At 33.5% G+C, this 12,371-nt stretch overlaps 1 protein-coding gene across 4 annotated transcripts in view; it reads right to left on the reverse strand.

Annotated features, from left to right (window-relative positions):
- Positions 1–412: 412 nt before the first annotated feature.
- Positions 413–12,371, reverse strand: part of LOC118186767 (spermatogenesis-associated protein 22-like) — a 163,653-nt gene continuing 151,694 nt past the window's right edge. For 3 of the 4 annotated variants that reach the window (XM_085822351.1, XM_085822346.1, XM_085822348.1), the window contains one exon: positions 413–678. In XM_085822351.1, the coding sequence (XP_085678477.1) occupies positions 661–678 (18 nt within the window). In that variant the 3' untranslated portion in view covers positions 413–660. The remainder of the gene's footprint in view (positions 679–12,371) is intronic. The other variant, XR_015042714.1, reaches the window with a different exon arrangement.

The following is a 12,371-nucleotide window of genomic DNA, read 5'->3' on the forward strand; positions in this document are numbered from 1 at the left end:
CTTTGAATGTGTTTTATTTTAATTAAAGTCGTTTAAAGTCGTTTATTGTTTAATGTGGTAAATACTTGATACATTTAAAAAAATTGTGAGGTCCGTCTCTTAATAACAATAACTTGTTACATTTTGCTAATTTTCGTGCATTGAGGTTACAGACTTCTTGCATATGAAGGACGAAATATAAATAACTTCCTTAACGCGTGGAACAAAGTTATGGGAAAATAATATGAAGGTCCTTCTAATAGTTTTCTTGAAGTGCTCATTATGTTAATGTGTGTCAATTTTTTAAACTGAAATTTCCTGCTGGTTTTAATACTTAATGGTTAGACGAAAAATAAGTAAGATATGTATGTGGAAATATATATGCGTTAATTTATGAAAATGAACTTTAAATAATATATTGTACTTGCTTAAATAACCTGTACTGTATTTATTTATAGGCACTTCTGCAAAATTAATGGCATGAAAAGAAATTTTGGGTTAAATCACAAGTGTTTTGTATTTTGGTATAAAATATATTTTGCTTAAACATTTCAAAATGTCTTCAATGATTTCATCAAGACGGCCTTTGCTTTGCTGCTGTCGATAACCATCGTATCTAAATGCTTTAGTTCCCATGCCGTAGCTGGCCGGATGCTTAGACACTGATATTCTTTTGAACTTCTAAGTAAAACAATGCACCTGAAAAGTGAAAAGAAAAAAGATTTGCTTAGCAAGAAATTTAGTTAAAAACTTTAGTAAGATATTACAATAAATACATAGAAAATTAAAATTTAACTAAGACACGTTAGTGAGATAAATATGTAGAAATTTTAAACTCAGTTTAATAAAATGTACATAAGTTAGTTTTACATTGCAGGATATTTAGTTACATGCACTAAAAAGTAAAAAAGTCATTTTTTGGACTAGCTACGTAGTACTACTAGTTGTTATAAAAAGCATTTGCTATAAAAATAGTTTCTCTAAAAAAGATATAATAACAATAATTTTAATGAATCCGGCTAATTTCATTGGTACAGCTAGTAACTAATAATATTAAATGAGTCTGAGTTTATTGCTTTAAAGTTGTCATTAAGAACCGAATAAATTTGGAAAGAAAATTAAATACTATTTTAGCTTTGCTGACCGACAATACACTGCCGCGTGGAAGATAAAAATGTTTTATTTCGTTCGAATGAAACAAATTTAACAAATATATTGAGCTTTATCGAGTAGCAACACACTTAGCTTACATTGTTGAATTTTCTGATTAAATTTGAAATATAAATATCTTACACTTTCATGAATGAGAACACCAAGATTTTATATTACTGAGTCTTTAATCAGATGTTCCTCATATTCGCACAAAATAACAAATACAGTGGAACCTTGAGATACGGGCACCTCTATATACGAGAAATTCGAGATACGAGTAAAGTGTGAGCGAAACATTCGTCTCTAAATAGGAGCATTGAACTCGAGTAACGAGCAATGAGCCAGGCTATTGGTATTCGTGGCGCCATTTCCCGATCTGGCTCAACTCGGGTAATCCCCTCTAAAGATCACTCAGTGTTCTTTGATCTACATGTTTGTGCGCTTATGAGTTAATTATTTTTTACATTTAACGTGAAAATAATTATTTCGCGATGCCTGCCAAGAAGATTGTTGCCTCAGATAGAGCTGCAAAAATAAAAAGAAAGAAGCCATAGCCGTTGAAATTAAGAAAGAAAACTTAGATAAACATAAGTGTGGTATAAGGGTGACGGAATTGACGAGGACTTATGGCCTTTCGACATCGACAATCTGCACTATTCTGAAGAAGAAGGAAGAAATTAAGAAACTTGATGTAGCCAAAGGAGTTACCGTTACTTCCAAGCACCGTTCAAAACACTTAGAAGATGTTGAAGTGTTCCAAAACATTTTGAAGCCGTTTTTGCTCTGGATCAACAAGAAGCACTTAAAAGGCGATTCGGTGCCCGAAGCTATCATAAAGGTAAACTACGATTATATTATTTACCTGTATTATTTATTAGAAAAATTAACTTTTTTGTTGATAATTTTTGGAGTGCGGAATGGATTAACTGGATTCCCATTATTTTCAATGGGGAAGTTTGTTTCTAGGTATGAGAAATTCGCTACACGAGCTCAATGCTGGAACGAATTAAAATCGTATCTCGAGGTTCCACTGTAAATAAAAAGTAAATTCGAAATTCAAAATTCAGGCATTAAAATGGATATGTTTGGGCGAAGGACAAGGTGTTTTCAACATTTGATGATTCTAGGTACTGCCAATTTTCAGCACTGCGAGGCACATACAAATGTACAGACTCTTTATTTTTTAATATCAGAGATGTCTATAAAATGCATTACTACTGTATTTTAAAACTACCCGTCTTTTTCAAAACTGAGAGCGGAAATGAGCGAAGTCGTATTATCACTTGTCTGGTGCTCAAGGCGTTTCCCAACGAAACAAGCCCACGAAATGTGACCATGAATTTCGTAGGATTGTTCTGATATCACTGTCAGGCAAGTGGAATAAGACGCAAAAACGCTTATGTATTAATGATAACTAATAGTGCTAGCAATAAAAGTGATAAAATGCTGATTTTAACAGTAAACAGCAAAGCATGCTTGTTGAGATCTCCCATAGAGAGCGTTGTAGCACCCCTCAACTGTGTGAGAAAAGTTCCGATAAGAGAGAGAGAGTTGGCGTGGGGTTTGAGAATGTAGTGTGAAGAGCTGTGTAACGCGTATTTGCTGTGTAACTGTATTATGTAATATAATGTAATTAAATGTATTTATTTAAAATGTGGAGCAATTTTGAAGGAGCATACTTCACATTTTTTTTGGAGCCACCAGTGAGGACAGAGTCGGTCTTGGAAGCTGTGGATTCTAGTGGTTTAGTTGCAAGCTTTGTTTGGGAATTTGTGGAATTTTGCAGGAAAGGTAGGCTTTGTTTTGATGTTTTGTTTGAAATTTGAATTGTTGTAAAATGTCGGAATTACCTAAGTTGAGAAAGGAGATTAGCGCAGTTAGGTCTACGTTAACTAAGTTAATTAACAAAGTTGAAGCTTTTATTAAGGAAAATTCTACCGAGATAGATGTTACGAATAAGGTAGATACTTTAAAGGAATTTCGAGCACAAATAATAGATAAGGAAACTAATTTAAAACGATTAAACGATGAAGTGAAAAATTTTTGTAATTGTGATGATATAGAAGAGAAAATTACTGTGTCAGAGGAATATTCAGAAAAAATTATCCTCTGGAAACAAAAGATAACTAATGTAATTGATAGATTAATGAAAGATGAAATGAATATTAGTAACGTATCCTTTTCTATTCCCGAAACTGCTCAAGGTACACTAGAAAACCAAACCTTTAGAGAAACCAAAACAGTTAAACTTCCTAAATTAATAATCAGTAAATATTATGGTGATCCTGCTTTTTGGTTAGAATTTTATAACCAGTTTGAAAGCGCTATCCACAATAACAGTAATCTTTCAAAGATAGATAAATTTAATTATTTAAGGTCATATTTAGGGGGTACGGCATCTACTTGTATAAGTGGTTTTGCGTTAACAGAAGAAAATTATGATGCTGCTTTGGATATATTAAAAGGTAGATTTGGTAATAAGAATACTCTTATACAGACACATCTGAATGAGTTACTTAAAATTCCTATTATTAAAAGTATAAATGATTTGGATGGATTGAGAAGGTTGTTTGACAAAGCTGATACTCAAATTAGAAGTTTAGAGTCGTTAGGAGTTGAAACAAAATCTTTCAGCACTTTATTGATTCCCATTTTGTTAGAAAGAATTCCAAAGGAACTTGTTTTAGAATTCAATAGAATGTATCCAGATAGTGATTGGAATTTTAAGGATCTATTTACCTTTCTAGAGAAAGAGATACAGTCTAGGGAAAGGACATATTTATTTAGTAGAAAAACTGAAAATTATCATAATTTTGGTAATGAATGTAAAAGTAATTCTAGGAAATTTGAAAATAAAAAGCTTAATACTAATAGGAATATATCAACTGCTAGTTATACTACAAATGTTAATAGAAACTGCATATTTTGTAAAAGCAAAGAATATGAATTTTGCGAATTTGAAAGTGTCGCGGAAAGGAAAAATAGATTACAAAGAGATAATCGATGTTTTCGCTATTTCTCAAAATTCCATTTAGCGCGATTCTGTAAAACTAAACTCGACCCATGCAAGAACTGCAACAGCTTAGCTCACCACTCCTTGCTATGCGAAAAAAGTAATAAATCAGCTGAAGTCGAAGGGGGAAAAGAGAATTCAAACGCGGTGACTCAGTGCAGCTCCTCTCAGCGGCGATCAAATGCCAGTGCTTTACTGCAAACTTTGTACTGTCTTGGCTTGTTCGAAAGGGAACTTTAAACTATGTCGGGTGTTAATGGATAACGGGAGTGAAAGATCTTGAATAACAAAATATTCGGCAGATGCCCTTAGCCTTAAAACCATTCGAAAGGAAAGATTGTCAGTTTATGCTTTTGGGTCTACGAAAGCCATAAATAAAACTTACAGTGTAGTAAAGTTAACAATGAGGAATAGGAACGATCCTAAGAAATATATTGGGATAGAAGCATTAGTTACTGAAATGATTACTGCCGCACCCATTGCATTTCCCAATATAAATATTCAAAATATTTTTGAGCAAAAGGGTTTAAATTTAGCTGAGGCATGCATGGATTCAGATGAAGGTATTCTAATTTTAATAGGAGCAGATTATTTTTGGGACATCATTAAAGAGTCGAAAGTAGAAAAAATAACCAAAACGCTAAACTGCATACAAACTATTTTTGGCCTTACCCTCCAGGGCATATAAAATAATTCTGAGGATAAAATTTGGGGAAACATAGCATCAACAAATTTTTGCGTTGGTACCGATATGCAGATGCTATGGAATTTAGAATCGTTAGGAATTACAGATTCTTATAAGTTATCAATTGCAGATGAGAATTTGATAAAACAATTTGAAGATAATTTGAGGTTTGTAGATGGAAGATACGAAACTTGTTTGTTATGGCGAATAAAGCCAACGGATTTAAAAAATAACTTTTGTCTTGCTAAAAAAAGACTTGAGGACTTAAAAAAACAATTTCGAAAATAATGAAGGGTTGGCGAATGAATACAAGGACATAATTAAAGATCAACAGAGTAAAGGAATAATTGAAGAATGTTCTAGGGATGCGAAGGAGTATTTAATAGAGCAGTTGTGAGAACCGAAAAGGATACTACTAAAGTTCGCGTGGTTTTCAATTGTAGTTCGAAAGCGAAACTAAATCTCTCTTTGAATGATTACTTAGAGATAGGGCCGAATTTGAATCCCAATGTACTGGATGATATTTTAAATTTTAGGAAATTAAAAATTGCATTTTGTGCTGATATAGAGAAAGCATTTTTGATGATTGGAATTTCAGAAGAGGATAGGAAATTTTTAAAATTCTTGTGGTTATCAGAGAATACAAATGAAGACTACAAAATAATGCGTATGACACGTTTGCCGTTCGGTTTTAAGTCATCGATATTTATTTTAAGTGCAACAATAAAAAAGCACTTAAAGCAGAAGAGGCATTTAAGCTGTCTTCTGAAGCTGTGTCGATTTTAAAGGATGCAAGTATGATTTTGCGAAAATTAAAAACTAATTCTGAGAAACTGAGGTCATTGTGGATGCAGAATGGACTTAGCTATGATACTTGTATTTCTGACTGTCAGTTGAAGGTTTTAGGCTTGAAGTGGAATCCAGCAAATGATAAATGTTCTATAGACATAGCAAGATTAATGGATAGTTTAAAGAGTTTGAAGAGCACAAAGCGTTATATCTTGCATGTTGCAGCAATGATTTTGATCCAATTGGTTTTACAACTCCATTTATAGTTAGGATTAAGTGTTTGCTACAGGAAATTTGGGAACGTGGTATTGGTTGGGATGAGAAATTGCCAGATGACCTTAAAATCAAATCGACTAGCTGGTGTTCTGAGGTTAAATATCTGAAGGATATTTCAGTTCCGAGAAATTTATTTGTGTGTTGTGATAACTTAAATTCAAAAATGGAAATACACGTATTTTGCGATGCGTCTCCTATAGCTTATGGTGCTGTAGCGTATTGTCGTTGCTTAAATGATAAGGGTAACATTTCCGTGTCGTTTGTCATGTCGAAAAGCAGAGTAGCTCCTTTGAAGAAATTGACGTTGCCACGATTGGAACTAATGGCAGCAGTCATAGGAGGTAGAACAGGAAAATATCTGGGAGAGGTTTTTAATGATCTTATTGATAAATTTGTGTATTGGACTGATTCCTTAATTGTCTTGTTTTGGATAAAGGGTTCTGCGAAACAATGGAAACAGTTTGTCGGTAATAGAGTGGTTGAAGTGCAGGAAAAATCAGATCCCAGGTCTTGGAATCATTGCAGTGGAAGGGAAAATCCTGCTGATTTAGTTAGTAGGGGTGTGCCAGTTCAATGTTTTTTGGAAGGTGATCGTTGGTGGTGTGGTCCATATTGGCTAAAAGGAAAAGATAATTTTTTCCCTCAGCATCCACTGAAGGATATCCCACTAGAAGTAGTAGAAACTAAGAAAAAGGGATGCGTTGTGCATACTACTGTGATTAAGAATTTTGTGATTGATGAACTGCTTCATAAATATTCTTCTTGGACAGAACTTTTACGTGTTATAGCTTGGTGTCTCATATTTATTGCCAATGTGAAACGATCATCAATAACAAAGACAAAATCAAATTTTCTCCAGACTGGAGAGCTAGCCGTAGCACATTCTTGGGTAATCAAGTCTGTGCACATGCAAGAATTTAGTGAAGAAATCGATCATTTGAAAAAGAGAAAACTAGTGAGTCCCCGCAGTAAACTCAATATGTTGAATACATTCTTAGATGATGAGGGTATTCTAAGAGTGGGAGGACGACTAAGAAATGCTAGCATCGCACAGAACGTAAAATATCCAGTCATTCTGCCTAAATCACACTATATTACAGAACTGATAATACGATATTATCACTATAAATATCTTCACGGAGGAGCACAAATGCTCCATTCAGAAATCAAGCAGAGATACTGCATTATATTAATGCACGATCAGCTATTCGTAAGATCATTCCTAAATGTGTAACATGCTGTCGACACAGTAGTGAGCTGTCATATCAAGCAATGGGTGATCTTCCAGCATACAGAGTGAATCCCGCAAGAGCTTTTTCGAAATGTGGTGGGGATTTTTCGGATCCTTTCCAAGTTAAACTGAGGAAAGGGAGCGGTGTTCGGACAGTGAAAATCTACGTTTGTGTTTTCGTATGTTTTAGTACTAAGGCAATGCATTTAGAACAAGTTGGAGACATGACGACAGATTCCTTCATAGCCTCTCTAAAACGATTCATTGCTGGACGTGGAAGACTGGAGGAAATGTATAGTGATTGAGGCACTAATTTTATAAGTGCCAACAGACAACTGAAATCATATCGTTCGAACCAAAGGGTAGCTAGATACTTAACAGAGGAAGAAATTAAGTGGAATTTCAATCCGCCTTCTGCGCCGCACTTTGGTGGACTATGGGAAGCCGCGGTAAAGGCTATGAAATATCATATTAGAAGAGCAATTGGTTCTCAAGTTCTAACTTTTGAAGAATTTACTACTTATCTAGCAGAAGTCGAGGCATGTCTGAACTCAAGACCATTAGTAGTGATTTCAGGTGATCCAGATGATTTTTCCGTGATTACACCGGGTCATTTTTTAATAGAAACATCATTAAAGGCTATTCCGGAACCAAATGTGTGCGACGAGACACTAACACTTCGCAATCGTTGGAAACTAGTTCAGCAAATGTCGCAGTGCTTCTGGAGGAAATGGTCTAAGGACTATTTGACTCAACTGCAAGTTCGCACAAAATGGCATCGTGCTTCAGCAAATAATAAAGTAAATGACTTAGTAATCATTAAGGAAGATAACACACCTTCCTTAAAATGGAAACTGGGACATATCACCGAAATATACCCAGGTAATGATTGCAGAGTTCGTGTTGTAAAAGTAAAAACTGCTGATGGTGAATTCAAGAGACCCATTCACAAACTGTGTGTGTTACCAATAGACAGTTAAGTATCGTGAAAAATCTTGAACTTTAACTTGATATTCATCGATATTCATTTGAATTCTTGACGTTTTAATGTTATTATGTTATTACTTATTTATGTTATTCATTTTGTGTAATTGATTGTTTACATTTATATGTTGTTTAGGTTTAGTATTACTCATTTATAAGCAAGAACTATTTAATCTAGAAGTTATATGTTTACTAAGAATAATGCTAAGTAATAATTTCATGTAAGAGGTAGTTTGATGTCCTGAACGGTCATCCGTGGGGAGTATGTTGAGATCTCCCATAGAGGGCGTTGTAGCACCCCTCAACTGTGTGAGAAAAGTTTCGATAAGAGAGAGAGTTGGCGTGGATTTTGAGAATGTAGTGTGAAGAGCTGTGTAATGAGTATTTGCTATGTAATTGTACTATGTAATATAATGTAATTAAATGTATTTATTTAAAATGTGGAGCAATTTTGAAGGAGCATACTTCACAATGCTTTTCACTCGTCAAGGATAATACAGCTTCATGAAGCATTGTTAACAGATTACTAAGTCTACGACAAAGCACAATAGGACGTTTTGCTTAAGAATAGCGATGTCTTCGTGAAGGACTTTTAATGGAAATAAGCTCCTATTTACTTTGCATATTGGGAAATTCACGAAAAGTATCATGCAGTCACCCATTTTTTCCAGATTTGAATCGAGTAGAACTATATAGTGTTCAGGGATCTTACCTGGCAACCGATGGGCAAAATGATTGAAAGAAAAATAAAGATACACAATTTCTGACTGTCGATGTCTGTCGATCAGACTTCTATGCTGACGGGCCAAGTTTTGAAATAATAATAAATTACATATTAATTACGGTTTTAACCCCGTCAATTGGCCAATGTTAGAGATATATACATACATACATATATGCATACAGTTCCTTTGTTTAGTAACAGAGACATCACAACTTTTCGTGGTCATACGTCACGAAAAAAAAAAGATCGCGAAACTCCCAAGTATTGACGGATCTATCAGAAAATCGAAACTATCAGAAAGAAATTTAAGGGAATGAAATGCAGTTACTCTTGCGTACGTCATTTCTATGATAGCCGATAAAATCATGCAAAATAATAACTTTGTTACATAAGAAAAATATGTGTTCTTCTAAATTTTGTTAATGTCTCGTAGGGGGATCCATCGATTTTAAAAACCGGCAAGAATTCGGTACATTAAGTTCGATATTCGAAAAAACTTTCACTTGGAATGCTTTTTGAACTATCCGATACTGCAAAGATCGAAGTCTTCCGTTATAATTAATCTAGTAGTAAATAGTTAAGCTAAGATATGTGAATGAACTTCAATACTAAATAAAAAAATATGGAATATTGTAAATGAAATATTGATCTGTTTTCAGAAATACTTATGTATGTAAAATTTGAAACAAATAGCTCGTAAAAAAAGGGTTACAATTAATTCATGATTTGAGGAAAAATAAATAAATAAATGAATGAAAATAAAAATTAAGTCAATCGATACAAATCTAATTACAACGGTACAATAAACTTAGTAAGTCTCAGTGGAAGCAATGAAGACTGGCAAATGTAAAAATAAAAAAATTTAAGTAGATAAAAAATTGTAAGGTTTCAATTGTAACCGTCATTCAGGAGGGTTTGTTAAGGTTTTTTACGCTCTCTCTGAGCTCGCAGTCTATCCAATCTGCTGTTACACTCACTCCTACTAACTTCTTTAGTCCAAAGCGGCTTTGTCCCTGAAGGACTTGTTTTCGTTTTGCGATTTTCCGTTGAATCACTATAAATGTCCGTTTCACTTTTCAAATTGTTGGCACCAAATGTTAGAGTCCTGCATTATATTTGAAGAAATTAAATAATGAAAAATCTGCATAAATGTATGTATATTTCTCACATTGTGATAAAACAACGGCACATAGAGCCATCGAATTTTGAATGACGTAATCCTACTGCGAATATAGGCATGTAGAAGCCCAAATCTGAAATTTGGAATTTGTTTTATTATCGATTTCATATTTCGTAAAACTTTAACGAATTTTTGAGTAACAAACTCAACGATTTGAAAGCGGCCATTGGCAACAATCTACGAGGAGGGGGGGGGGACCTTTTTATCTCCAGCGCGCGGAACTGTGTATCGGAAATTCTAAAGATAGGCTCATTTAAAAATTATTTGCGACATTGCTATTGAACTGAAATTTATGGTTTAAGTGCGAATAACGTGATATTTAATAAATAAAGGTAACGCACAAAACGTTAAAAAACGCTCCTTTGAATGTAATTTAAAATCTGAAACCTTTCAGATTTTTTTTTAAAGTTATTAAACATTATCTTCTTCGCACTTACGCCGTGTGCAGCTCAACACCAAAATTACAAAAATTTTAAAACCAGCCTTGCAGTATACGTTTAGAACTCCGAATTCAGCTTTAAGTGTTGGCATAAATTTTTCTGTTCACTTCAGTCTTTTCTCAGTTTATCATATCCATGTTCACTTTTTTCCCTAAGATGGCTTTACAAAACTTCTTTTGTCTTTTTATTATTAACCTTTTGTGTGTTTACTTTATTTATTAAACATCACGTTCTTGGAGCTTACGCCCCATAAAATTCAATTCAACAGAAAATCAAAAAAAAAAAAAAAAAAAAATATTTAAGAACAGCATATCGTTACAGTTTCCGATAGCCAGTCCCGCGGGCTGGAGATAAAAAAATGTTTTATTTCGTACAGTGTTTCCACTGGTCGCTTTGAGTTTTATTAATGAAAAATTCGTTAAAGTTTTACAAAATAGGAAATAGCTTTACAAAATGGGAATGAGACAAAGGCGAACTTCAAAATTTGGGCTTCCAGGTGCCCATGTTTGGGTGGAGGATTACGTTATTCAAAATTAGATTGCTCTAGGTACCATTGTTTTATCACAATCACAATTACGTAGTTATCACTACGTCTCAAAAACTCATAAACACAGCAGAAGGTTTAAAAGAATTTTCATTTAGCCAGAATTGAACATAAAGCACGACTTATGCGACAGATGAAAAAAAAAAAAAAAAAAAAAAAAAAAAATACTTGTTGCTGTCGAAATTAAGCAATAACAATTAAACCTAAGACTACACATTCAATAAAATAACCTATAATCTGGCTTGATTATTTTATCGCTGAGTTAAGTTTAAAAGCATCGGCTAGAGACAGTATGCCAAAACCCGGAATATCACTTTTAAATAGACATGAGCAAAACTTAATTGCAGACGCCAGTACCAGAAGCTCTCTCTAGGATTCAAAACCATCAGCTTAAATACACTCAAAGCCAGTTTGCATTCTGGAGAGGAATGCCAAAGGAAGAACTTAATAAGTAAAAATAAAGTAAAATAGAAGTAAAAATAAATAGAAGTAAAAATAAAAATCATAATGACTGGTTAATTAACATGAGATACTTTGCAAAGTTTGGAAAGATTGCGCTAAAAATGTTTTCAATGCCTTACAGTCATGCCTTTAGCTTTTCAACTTAACTACTTAAAGGCTTTATAAATTTGTGCCCTTGCATTTTTCCGACTCACAAATCAGTAGGGAAACTTGTAAATGTTTTGCTTCTCTTTCCTTATAACAATAATACTAGCTGTCATTATGCAATGAAAAGAATTATTTACTGTTTAATAAAATTTAAGGAAATAAGCATTCAAATGCTTGCAATCTATTCGTTTCTATCAAAGCTTAATTTCTATAATTAGGAGTGCCGGAACCATATGGGATACTGTCAGGGAAGATACACTAAACTGAGCAAATTATAATATGTAAAGAATAAAAAACCTGAATAAAATATAAACAAACAAATAAATAAAATATTAATTTGCGAAAGGTTAAATTACAAATTTAAAGTGTCAAGTGTCAGGACTAATCTGATTTTGACACTGAGGTTCGAATTACGGTATGAAAAATCCACAGCCGCTCTTCGAAGGTTTCCAATTGAATTTAAGCTTTAAGTAGAAACAAAATTTTATTATCATTATTGAAGTTTATATTTAATGCAGAGAGTAGTGCAGATATAAGATATTTAGAGAGGATCTATACACTCTAAAAGGCATTTACCCCCTCTTTTTGCATTCAAAAACAGGTAAATATTAATATGATTTGTAAACTGCAACAAAATGCACTTTTTGTTCCTTATTTCCATCTACTTTAGAAGATATGTTCATTACTCCATTGCTTGTGCAGTAGTCTGCAGTTACTTGTAAATGAGTAAACTTTCTAAAAGCACATAAAGTCGACAAAAATAAA

The sequence above is a fragment of the Stegodyphus dumicola genome, chromosome 1, assembly GCF_044657685.1.
Source record: "Stegodyphus dumicola isolate Sdum_Otavi_A_Nest chromosome 1, ASM4465768v1".
NCBI lineage: Eukaryota > Metazoa > Arthropoda > Arachnida > Araneae > Eresidae > Stegodyphus > Stegodyphus dumicola.